Source organism: Rosa rugosa, chromosome 1 (genome assembly GCF_958449725.1).
Source record: "Rosa rugosa chromosome 1, drRosRugo1.1, whole genome shotgun sequence".
Lineage (NCBI taxonomy): Eukaryota > Viridiplantae > Streptophyta > Magnoliopsida > Rosales > Rosaceae > Rosa > Rosa rugosa.
In genome coordinates, this window is record NC_084820.1 from 71,205,670 (window position 1) to 71,217,036 (window position 11,367).

The following is an 11,367-nucleotide window of genomic DNA, read 5'->3' on the forward strand; positions in this document are numbered from 1 at the left end:
CCCAAATCGGAGGATCGCTATGTATGTGAGGTGGTTTTCTAACCTCACTTCTTGCATTGTCCATTACCTACTTTTAGTTATGTTGAAAAGTAAACTAGTGATCAACTGTTAATAAAAATGTGAAGTTCATGTACGTGATTCTCCAGTCCTTTTTAAAGTTGTATCTGACATCACGCACAACACGTACGTGAAGATTTCATAACGAGTATTATAGCCATGGGTGAATTGATTCAGACGCCAAAACTCTCTGTAACTTTCTTCCTATGGAATTGCTAACTAGTCATCTTTTTATGCACAATTTGTCGACTAATTAAAGCTCACTTGCATTAGTGCGCATAAATTTGGATGTTTTATGCTATTTATGAGAATCGAGCTCAAATGCGACAAGTGAGATACGTGTTTCAAATGTTTTACATTAACCTCAAAACCTCATTTTAATTTCAATAAAATTGTATTTTGACTCCCGTTTCAAATTTAACTTAATTTAACCACCCGAATTTTTCCGCAAATTTTATTTTTCTAACATCATTTAAAATAAGCTATGAGATGCAAATATGCATCCCGAACTGAGAATCGAAATTAAATTTAAGATACTACATATTGCTATTCAATTAAGCTATGAGATTTCATTTGTGTCCCGAACTGAGAATCGAAATTAAATTTAAGATACTACGTACATATTGTTATGTTCCTTATTGAACTAGGATAGATTACAAACCTGAATGTGACTAGGAGATTTGGTGCCCTGGATATATAGAAATATTACAAATCCGATCCTGAACCAAACCCTTTTGCCTAGGGATTACAAACCCGATCCTGAACCAAACCCCTTTTGCCTTCCCTAGATTAACCCCTAGCCATTTCCTTATTCTCTCGATCAGTTCATCAAAATATGTCCAATCTCTCCCCATTTCTTCGTTTCAGAGCGGGCCATTCACGTACAGCATACCGGGAAGGGGAGGACTACTGGGAAGGGGAATCAGGGGACGACTTGCTTGTGATCAAATTCGACCTCTATAACAAAAAAACAATCGGCGTTCCTACTCCAGTTCTCCGAACAGTAGCTGTTAGACATATTTCTGTCAAGCTCTCTGCTATCAGATCCAATAGGGTTGAATATGCACCGCTGCTAGCCCGTAATCTCTCACTGTTGGACATCTCGGAAGATAAACACCAACCTTTTCTTCAAGAAATTTTCCGGCTGGCTGACCTGCCTCTCTCCGAGAGCTTTCCGATTGTTGTGGCCTTATGGTACACTGATGAAAGGTATACAAGACTAGTGCCGCCACTTACATATAGCCCCAAGTTGGTTCCTGCAACTAAATCATCAATTAAGGCCTTGGAGAAAGTGAGAGTTGTTGATAGTGAGATGTCGTCTTGTGCTATTTGTGGAGAGGATTTTGTAGCCGCAGATGCATGGGGTGTTGATCAACTAATCACTCGTATGCCCTGCACTCACCATTACCATACAGATTGTATTCTCCGGTGGTTGAAGATGAATCACACGTGTCCCGTGTGCCGGTACTCAATGCCAACTGTGGAAGACGGCGAGCCATCAAATCCCCAATACTAGTATGGATCTGAGATGGTTTTCTACCCTCAATTATCGAGCTGAGTCGTGCTTTATTTGCTGAAATCATAGTAAATTTGTATTTTGTAATGCTTAACTGATGTGGTTTGTTGTACAACTGGGGCTGTTAGTTGTGCAGGTTTAGTTTTGAGATAATGCTTGGTTGCTTGTAGGTTGTAATTGATTTCCCCCGTCATAATTAACACGAACTAGCTACCTGGTTGGGTTTAGTTATGATCATAGTTGTGAACATTGTTTCATCTATAACTCTTTGGAGAAAATTTGAGGTCTAATGTGTTTCCATTCTAACTAGTGCTGTTTCATGGTTTCTGTTATGCGTATTTGTATGATTATATGAGAAAGTTAGTATGCACGTGAGTATATCTACTTTTCTTAAATGATATTAATGGTATGTATTTTACCGGCCAACATCAGTTGTTGTAGTTACTTTTAACTCCCTGTGATGTGAATTTGTTATAATGTGAGTCCAGAATTAATCAATAGATATCTTGAAAATGGTCGTATTGAAAGTGAAAACTGCACCCGGCCGTGCTTCTGTGCAATTGTTATCTCTAAGAGTCTGTACAGAGTTTCACAGTAGATATTGAATTGCTGGAACTTGTAACATTGCTGTCGACCATATGTGTTAATCTGGTTGAGGATGACCATTCTCTGCCTGCGGTGGGTAACGAACATCGTCTCTGTAATGTGGCATTCCTACCTCAGTTCCTCCGAAGGCTGAAGAACCTGTAAATCAAGTGGACGTTAGGCGGACTGACAGTTTTGGCTACTGCACTTGAAGCTAATTCATGTCACCTTGGTGACTCTGGCTAATGACTGCGGTAATAGATTTTAGCAGCTGCTGGCATCAGTGACAATGGAGAAGCTGTAAACTCATGTTCTCTTTATTTGCGGTGTGAACTTGGTAGTTGTGAGTGTGATGAGATCCAACAATATGTTAAGCATGCCACATTTAAACTCCTATAATATATAGTACATGGCTTACCGACCAAACAAAAGGGGTCAAGGGTGTATATATTGCGGGATCAATAAAGGTTGAAGTCATTGTTTGATTTTGAGCTAATGAAGGCAAGAAATGAAGAAATTGGAAACACTCGTAGTCTACAATATATGCTGAAGCCTCCATAGATCACATCTATAGATTGCAAGCTTACAAATCATTTGTTTCGATCACCAACAGCTAGATGAAACTAACAAGACGGGACTCACATGAGCACCTCTTTGGCATGCAGCAAATTAATCTAGGTTTTGATGTATGAGTAGAGAATGTGTGCGTTGTTTCATAGCAGAGTAACTGATCTTTGAGATTAGTCTAAGTGGTGAGAGGACATTGAGAAATTACCTTACCAAAAAATGCCTAAAATTTTTTTACAAACAATTTAAATACGTGACCGGATATTATAAATGGCAGTGACATGAGAGGCAGTAGCGGATTGGTAAATAAATGACAGAACAGACCCAGTTTAGTCAAAACAACTTGAAAATCCCCAAACCCCCAAACCTAAAACCCTGGTTTCAGTCAAATTTTGTAAGCATGGAATGAAACGAAAACAGTGGAGGAGCAGTGATTGAGAATCATCGTCGCTTTTCGATCGAAGCCATCGATGTTGGCTACGAGGAACCTCCGCAGACATTGCTTCAAGTCCCTCTCTTCTCTCCTCCAATTCAATCCCTCCAAGTACAACCTTCTCTCTCTCTCTCTCTCTCTCTCTCTCTAATTTAGGGGTTTACAACACCATTTTGTTACATTCAAATCATTTCTGTGATTACCCATTTGCTCTAATATGATTTCCAAGTTGAAAGATCACTGCTTTTTTAGTTGGGTACTTGGTTTCATATAGACCCAAGTACAAAGATCAATGCTTTAATAGTTGGGTACTACCTTATCATCACTCTCTGTAATTTAGAGTTTAGAGCACCAATGTGTTACATTCATGTCATTCTGTGATTACCCATTTGCTCTAAGATGATTCCCAAGTAGAAAGATCAATGCTTTTTCAGTTGGGTACTTGGGTTTCGTATAGACCCCTTAACACAGAAACTAATTCATAGTGAAAGTCTCAATCTTTTGCTTTGGTTTCTTAGCAGTATGTTCAGTAGTTTGTAGAAATGGGTATGTTACTGAAAATTAGAAGCAATTGTTTTGATACTTAGAACCAAGTATTCATGGAGATGCATATTGTGTGTTGATGCATACCATTGTTACATTTGGTATGAGTAATTAAGGCTAATTTGGTGAGTGTTTGAATGTTTTGCAGGAATGTCTCGTCTTTAAGAGATGTCGGTCCTAAACTGATCTCGAGCAATGTGGTTCGGCTTAGTAGAGCTAGTGAAGATTGTGTTTTTTCTTCATCTTCACCATTCCATCCCTTGGATGGGTGGTCCCGGCCAATGTCCACACATAGGGGGTCGCCGTCATCTAGAGGTTCGGCATCTAAAGGGAGGGGCATGAGAAGCAAAGTAGCGAGGCGGGTGGAAAAGGAGACTGGTAAAACTCAAAAAGAGGTTCAGAGGGCAAATAAGATTCGAAAGAAGCTGATGACTGAAAACGAGAGGCGCATTTACAACCTCAAAAGGGTATGTTACCTGTCCTATTGAATCAAGCATTAGATATCATATGTGCTGCATAAATCGGGTTCTGCTGTTACGAATTCTGGTTAGCTACTCTTAGCTTCTTAATTTTTCGGTTACCAGTATGCTATATTCTTTATGCCAAATTGGTGTTGAGTATTTCAAATTTTGATGTGTAAGAAGGCCTCTGATGGGCTACTTTTTGGTTGATTTTCTAACATATAAAATGTAAAAGATAGAGTTCTTTTAACGCACTTCATAAGCTAAAAGTAAATAATGACGTATTGTCAAATATTTATCCTTTTGGATAAGTCATATTTCAACATTCTCGAGCCTCGATTACCAATAGAATTTAAAGTACCTATATTCAACTGCAGGATGTTAAGAATGAAGCAATACCATTATTTAAATGTATATGCATAGAAGAGCTTAGGTAAATAAGAATCGATGGATCCTTATGTTTCAGCAAATTTTAAGTCAAAGACTTCAGTATGGACTAATTTGTACTTTTAAATATACTAGGCCCATTTGGGTGGAGTGACTCAAATGTAGGGATTTAATTGACATTCTGAGGTTAAAGTGCTGTGTTTAAGGTTTAGGGCATTACAATACATGGCCAAAAATGAAAGAGAATTGTTAAGATTTGAGTTAGAAGGAGAAGTAGAAAACAAACAAATTTGAAATTACTTACTGCATATAGTTATTTCAGATCCAGTTTAAATGTATTGCATCTAGTCATATCCAATACATGCTATCTATTATATGTTATGCAAATGCTGTTAGCCTTGTTTTCAATAGAAAGTCTTATTTTGAAATCACTCCATCAAATGGAGCCTTATTTATCAGGAAGTTTTACTTCCACAAGTTTGTTTCTTTAAGCACTATTCAAGCGTCCGTTCTATATACTTTTACAGATATCAAATTTCTCATGTAACCATATTGACTATCTGAATCGTGCAGGCCAAGAGAAAAGTGGCATTGCTACTACAGAAGCTCAAAAAATATGAGCTTCCAGATCTGCCAGCTCCCCGACATGATCCGGAGCTGTTTACCCTAGAGCAGCTTCAAGCATTTAAGAAGATTGGCTTCAGAAACAAAAACTATGTTCCTGTTGGTGTTCGTGGGGTCTTTGGAGGAGTTGTCCAGAATATGCACATGCACTGGAAGTTTCACGAGACCGTACAAGTTTGTTGTGATAACTTCCCTAAGGAGAAAATCAAGGAAATGGCAACAATGCTTGCAAGGCTGAGTGGTGGTATTGTGATAAATATACATAATACAAAAACAATCATCATGTTTCGTGGAAGAAATTACCGTCAGCCTAAAAATTTGATACCTTTCAATACCCTTACGAAAAGGAAGGTGCGTAAACATAAGTTTCCCTTCTAAACACACACACACACACACACATGTATATATGTTTGTTGCTCAGGAAGGATTGGAATTATAATGCTGTCATTTGCATAAGCAGTGCGTGTACAGATTTTCTATATAGGTGTAGGCTAGTTGCTTCAGACTTTTAATTGGCAATTCATTTTTCTATGATAAATTAAAATAAAATTCCGTTACATAGCTCAGTGAAGTACCATTGAAGTATCTAAGGGAAGCAAGGTGGATATTAATTTCTGCATCTTTACGTGCAGGCATTATTCAAGGCCAGATTTGAACAAGCTCTTGAGTCGCAGAAGCTAAACATTAAGAAGATAGAACAGGAGCTACGCAGAAGTGGTGTTAATCCTGAGGATCCAGTTGCTATGGCCAGTATCCAGAGAGTCGCCTCCTCATTCTTCAATGCAATTGATCAGAAGGAGGGGAGTCCTTATGTATTCCATGGGGATAAGCTGTCACTAGCAGAGACTGATAACAAATTGAGACATTTAGAACCTCCCGATCAAAATGAGCAGGAGGAGTTAGACAAGTTCATCTCTGAGATTGAAAATGCAGCTGAACGCGAGTGGGCTGCTGAGGAAGCAGCAGAGAAAGAAGAGTTTACCCGATTAAGGTATTGGAACAAAGAAGAATTTGGGGGGAGATACAGAAGATCTGAACCACTTGAAAATGACAGCTCTGATGATGAGACAAAAAGGACAAGGGATCGGAGGGATACACGTGGCAAGCAGATGCCTGTTGATAGTGATTATGAAGATGACGAGGGGGAATATTCTAATAGTGTCGCGCATACTAGTGTTTTTGACAGTGATGCTGATGATTCTGATGGAATGCAAGAGAATTTCAAGGCATCTGCAATTGACAAGGTAAAGCAATATCAGATTGGGAGGGGAAAAAATGATGGACACTTCAAGAAAAGTGTTAAAGCTAATAATAGAAAGATCATGGCAGATGAACGTACTGAATCAGAAAACACATTCAGTGATCTTGAAAATGCAATGTGGCATTCCGATGATGAGGAAGAGCAGGCATCAACACCATCAAGAGCTGTGAAATATGATTACCGAAGCAGCAGTGATGACGAAGAGGACTTAAAGTTAAATTACGTGAAGTTAGAAAAGAAGCAGCAGGTAGATAATGCTGATGATTCCGATGAAGCTCATGACAAATTCAAGTTGTCAAGTGGTGCAAAGGGGAAGCATGCCAGTGAATATTTAAAAGGAGAGGCTGATTTTAACATAAGAAGAGAGTTGATTGAAGAAGACTTGGAGTCAGACGATCTGTTCAGTGATGATGAAACTGCAATGTGGGAATCAGAGGCGGTGAAAGATTCACGGGCATCAACTGTGGGAAAATACAATTACAGGAGCAGTGAAAAAGAGGATTATCCAGTAAGAAGAGAAGAGAAGGGCAACGGGGATGATGTCAAGCGGACAAGGACGCCAAAAGAGTTGGATGAGATTTGGGACAGTGATTAGACCAGTGATTATAGGGCTGCATTTGAGGCCCAAAGCCTCTATAAGATGGAAAGATCATGCTGTGTATACTATTCTAACTTTTTCCCTATTCTTTAATAAATTACAATCTTAATTATAGAAATGTGCAGTGATGAAATGTTATGCCATGAAGGTCCATGTCCAATTTCTGGATAACAATTTTGCACTTGTTTTCTTCATGACTTGTATATCAATTCATAGTCATCATATGAGGAACGGTCTACGTCTACAACACGTAAAAAGACCCAAACAAATCTCCCAAAAACCTCATTAAATTTGTTCATGAAAATCTTGACTTGCTTCATGACCCAAGTCAATTTCAGATGTGAAGCAGACGGTGAAATTTAAAAGAAGAGGGATTGCAGTTTGCATTTCATTGGTTGCCCCAAGTCAACTGATCATGCACCAACTTCAGTTCAGTGATAAAGGTAACTTTACCAAAGATGAATTGATTACTTTTTAATTTCGGGTATTCTAATTCCTTAACATCGAAATCTTAAAAACATATTGGAAGTATGTATTTGGAATTAGCTTGCAAACTTTACTCAAGGCTAATGTCTCTGTTTTACATCTTCTCCTGTTTTCTGTTATTGTTCAACAAATACAATCAGAAATCTTAATAACATATTGGAAGTATGTATTTGGAATTAGCTTGAAAAACTTTACTCAAGGCTAATGTCTCTGTCTTTCATTTTCTCCTATTTTATTCTCTTGGTTTAACAAATACAATCAACTTATACTATACTTTGTGCCAATCAAATAGATGGGGATAGCAAACTTTACTCAAGGCCAACGTGTGTGTTTCTCATTTTTACCTATTTCCTGTTTTTGGTTTAACAAATACAACCACTATTACACCATTCTACTCAGCTTTGTGCCAACAGACAGATAAAAGAGTCATAGAGCTATGCGTAAAGTTCACTCCAGTATGGTAAGAATGACTTTTGGGGTCCAAGTCAAACAACTAGCTGACCCTTTTTATATCAGTAGCAAATGTTCTCAATGTTTTATAAAGTTGGTATACAATGCAAGACCAGAAGTGAGATGAGGAGGAAGGGGATTTTCGACGCTGACAGTTTTTGCCTTAAATTTGAGGGAATAGATGATATCTTATGACTTGAAATCACAGGACTAAACTCATGACTCGAATAAGATGCATAACAAGAACACGGTCAGAACCCGGGATTTCGGTAAGGTTCTGAAGATATTCACATAGAAATGTAGGTTTGATCATATAGAATTACAATGGTGGTTAAAAGAACAGAGCTTTCTACATAGCAAGTGGTTTTTGGAAGGTTTAAGATCGTAAATGGCTTAGCATGTTTAGGAGGTCCATCTGTGTATAATGGAGACGTGCATAAGACAATTGGATTTTTGACTCACTCAGCAGAATAGCAAGCAATAATAACGAGTCAAACCAGATCACAAGATCGAGTTTTGACAAATAGGAAACTTGGTGGGGCAATCTGATTTCTATTAGCTCGGAATTAGTCTTTGCTAGAGTGCCTCTCACATCAAAGTTGCAAGGAATTATTTGAACCAGAAAAGAATGCAAAAATCTTTCGAATATATTAATTCTACAAACCATGTAACCTATGTTCAAAAGCGATACGATGACAGAATGAAAGGTATTAAGAGCAGAATATCAATTAGTTCAATCACAATTCCCAGTAAAGAATAGCTTGGGAAATGTCATTTGGGATTATGCCATATCAACAAGAGGCGGGTACAAAAGCTCACGAAAAGCTTTTCCCTCGTAGAAAAATCCCCCACTTGAAAAATTGATATGCTTCCATAGAAACCCAAGAAAGAAAAAGGAAATGTACATAATTTCCCATTAATTTGCAGGAATCCATGATGTTCTTCTCAAACACTCTAAGAATGACCTATCTTTGTATCTCTGCAACACCATAGCTATCAAATTCTAATGGGGAGCACTATTCGGTCCAATTCACAAGGAGTTATATCAACAATTTGCCTGTTCAACTGTTTGAGCAGGCACCTCGCTTTTCAAGTCTCAGCCATTTTCCCTCTTGCAGTTTCCAGGCAACAGGTACTTGTACTTCTCAGCATTGTTCAGCAAATATGCAGGAAGATGAACTGCTGAATAAGATCTAGGAATAGGTCCCATCTTTCCAATAATCTCCTTAAACGTGTACTCCTCAGGAATCATGTCAAATAGGTCGGCCCCTTTGCATATCACATCCTGAATCCTTTTAGGGTTCAAGTAATGAGAGAACCTCACCCGATCGTAGTGGCTGTAAGCTTTCATCTTGAATATGAACTCACTGATATGGCGGAAACAAAAGCTACAATGCCACCCTGCATCTGACAAAAGGTAGTCGCTCTGTCTGAAGTGCGCATATGTAGTATTACCAGTTTGATACCTGTGAACTGATGCCCTCCAGCTCTTTTCATCAACGTAATACTCAAAAGAGTACAAGTAGTTCCTCAGCCTGAGATGAACAACAGGTGGGATGTCATCGCACCACCTCAAGAGATTAATTGTGTGAGCACTAGGAATCTCGTCAACATCAGACATTATCAGCAGATCATCATCTTCTATACCGGCTACTCTCAGAAGCTGGTCTAGTGCTACTCTTTGAAATGCCTCCTCATAAAATGGGTTCTCGCCTTTCTTAAATCTTCCTCCAGTTGTCACATAAGTGAGCCGGTCTTCAACAAACTTAAACTTGTCCCGGTTCTTAGCAAAAACCAATGGTTTGGGCAGGCCAGTAAATGTTGAGTTTGATTCCAGCAGCACAAACTGGGTGACATACGGATATAATTCATTCCACCGAATTGTAAGGATGTCTACCTCATTACTGAAGAGAACTGCATCATAAACTCGTCTTGGTGACTCACGAGTCTTCCACCCATGAAGTCTGCAGAGAGTCTCCATTGACACATTCTCATGATAATAGTGTGGAAGTTCAATGAAAGACTTCGGAGGAGATTCCCAAAGAGGTCGTAAAAAATACGAAACCTTCTGCCCATGTAAATACACACCGAAGATGCATAATGGAAGAACTGCAAAAACGAAAATATAGGTCTTCAAATCAAACCCCCGCAAAACGCATCGTAGTCTGGACATGCTCAACGCTGCTTCTGATCCCTGCTACAATGAAAACAAAAACTTTCTTAACACATCCTGTTTATGCACTCACAAAAAACCTATTATTAAGCAATTGTTTTCAATTAAACAAATTGAAAACTGATACAACAAAAATTTCTGCCTATTCAGAACCTATTGTAGAATCAATAAAGCAAATACCAAGAGAGCAGTCGCAAAAACAAACCACAAAGTGATGAACACGAAAAAACTTATCCAAAAAAGAGAAGGAAAACATAAAAAACATGGAGAAACCAGACAACTGACTCGCACCCAGAAACAAAAAGAATCAACATCTCCATTTTCGACACCACAAAAACAAATGGAGGTAATAATTCCTTCTCATAACAACCTTTCAAAATCTCACAAAACAAAATAGTAGCAATCAACCTATTGATAAATACTTCAAAATGGTATTACATCCACGACGCAAATGAACCCATTTTTATAATCCATAGGCGCACAAATAACACAAAAACAGAGCTTATACAAATTGAAAGTTCATCATAATAAAAACCATAAAAAGATAAAAATACCTCTCCACAAACGTCGTCGCATATATCATCTGTCTTCTTGGAATTGTAATACCCATCAGACATGATTTTGAAAACAAACCTCACCTCATAAACCAAAATGGCAATGAACAGTGATGAAGAAAAGGGAAATGTCCAATACACCCCCTTCTGTTCTTCCACCACCCTCTTCTTTTCTCCGTCTTTACCGGATTCTGAAACACCCAGATCTTCTTTTCCTCATCACCAAAAAAAAAAAAAAAAAAAAGCAAAAAAGGCCAAACTTTTTCTGCTTCAAAATTTGGCAAAGAAAACCGAGAAAAGTTTCAATCTTTAAATATGGGTATTCTCTCTCTGAACCTCTCGAATTTCCGTAACGCCAATTATAGCCAGATACCCACCAGTGACTGAGGGAAGAAGAAGAAGAAGAAGAAGAAGGAGAAGAGGGAGCCCCATTATAAATTTACAACCTTTTCTTATTAACCCAAAATTTACAACCAAAAATTCATTTCGGCCCTCGGATGAGGCTGGGAGAGATCCGACGGCGGAGAGAGTGGGGTGCACGAGTGGTGGTATCAAATGGCAGTTGATCTCGTTAAAGATAGTAAATTCCTAGGTTGTAAAACGCGGACTTTCCGAATTTAGCCTCCTGTTTGGACAGAGGATTGTGACGAGGATTGGAGGATAGAATGGTCA

At 38.5% G+C, this 11,367-nt stretch overlaps 2 protein-coding genes across 4 annotated transcripts; one reads left to right on the forward strand and one right to left on the reverse strand.

Moving 5' to 3' along the window:
- Positions 1–3,047: 3,047 nt before the first annotated feature.
- On the forward strand, positions 3,048–7,150 carry LOC133726644 (CRM-domain containing factor CFM9, mitochondrial). Its single transcript, XM_062154236.1, has 4 exons — positions 3,048–3,269; positions 3,850–4,168; positions 5,123–5,524; positions 5,806–7,150. The coding sequence occupies exons 1-4, from the start codon at positions 3,196–3,198 to the stop codon at positions 7,027–7,029; spliced, it is 2,019 nt and encodes a 672-aa protein (XP_062010220.1). The 5' UTR covers positions 3,048–3,195; the 3' UTR covers positions 7,030–7,150.
- A 1,519-nt stretch (positions 7,151–8,669) lies between these two features.
- LOC133726645 (uncharacterized) lies at positions 8,670–11,130 on the reverse strand. 3 transcript variants are annotated; one of them, XM_062154237.1, is made up of 2 exons: positions 10,696–11,130; positions 8,670–10,165 (listed from the first exon to the last, which is right to left on the reverse strand). In XM_062154237.1, exons 1-2 carry the CDS (start codon positions 10,756–10,758, stop codon positions 9,065–9,067), a joined length of 1,164 nt encoding a protein of 387 aa, XP_062010221.1. In that variant the 5' UTR covers positions 10,759–11,130; the 3' UTR covers positions 8,670–9,064. The 3 variants fall into 3 exon arrangements, with proteins under 3 accessions (XP_062010221.1, XP_062010223.1, XP_062010222.1); XM_062154239.1 differs by having other exon boundaries at positions 8,670–10,162; positions 10,780–11,128; XM_062154238.1 differs by having other exon boundaries at positions 8,670–10,162; positions 10,696–11,125.
- Between the last annotated feature and the right edge of the window lie 237 nt (positions 11,131–11,367).

Excerpts from the sequence above, each read along its gene's own strand:
- LOC133726644 (XM_062154236.1), top strand. The coding sequence starts at position 3,196 with ATGTTGGCTACGAGGAACCTCCGCAGACATTGCTTCAAGTCCCTCTCT. Across the intron at positions 3,270-3,849 it reads CTCCAATTCAATCCCTCCAA|GAATGTCTCGTCTTTAAGAG; the intron begins GTACAACCTTCT and ends AATGTTTTGCAG. Across the intron at positions 5,525-5,805 it reads ATACCCTTACGAAAAGGAAG|GCATTATTCAAGGCCAGATT; the intron begins GTGCGTAAACAT and ends CTTTACGTGCAG.
- LOC133726645 (XM_062154237.1), bottom strand. The coding sequence starts at position 10,758 with ATGTCTGATGGGTATTACAATTCCAAGAAGACAGATGATATATGCGAC. Across the intron at positions 10,166-10,695 it reads GCGACGACGTTTGTGGAGAG|CAGGGATCAGAAGCAGCGTT; the intron begins GTATTTTTATCT and ends TTTTCATTGTAG.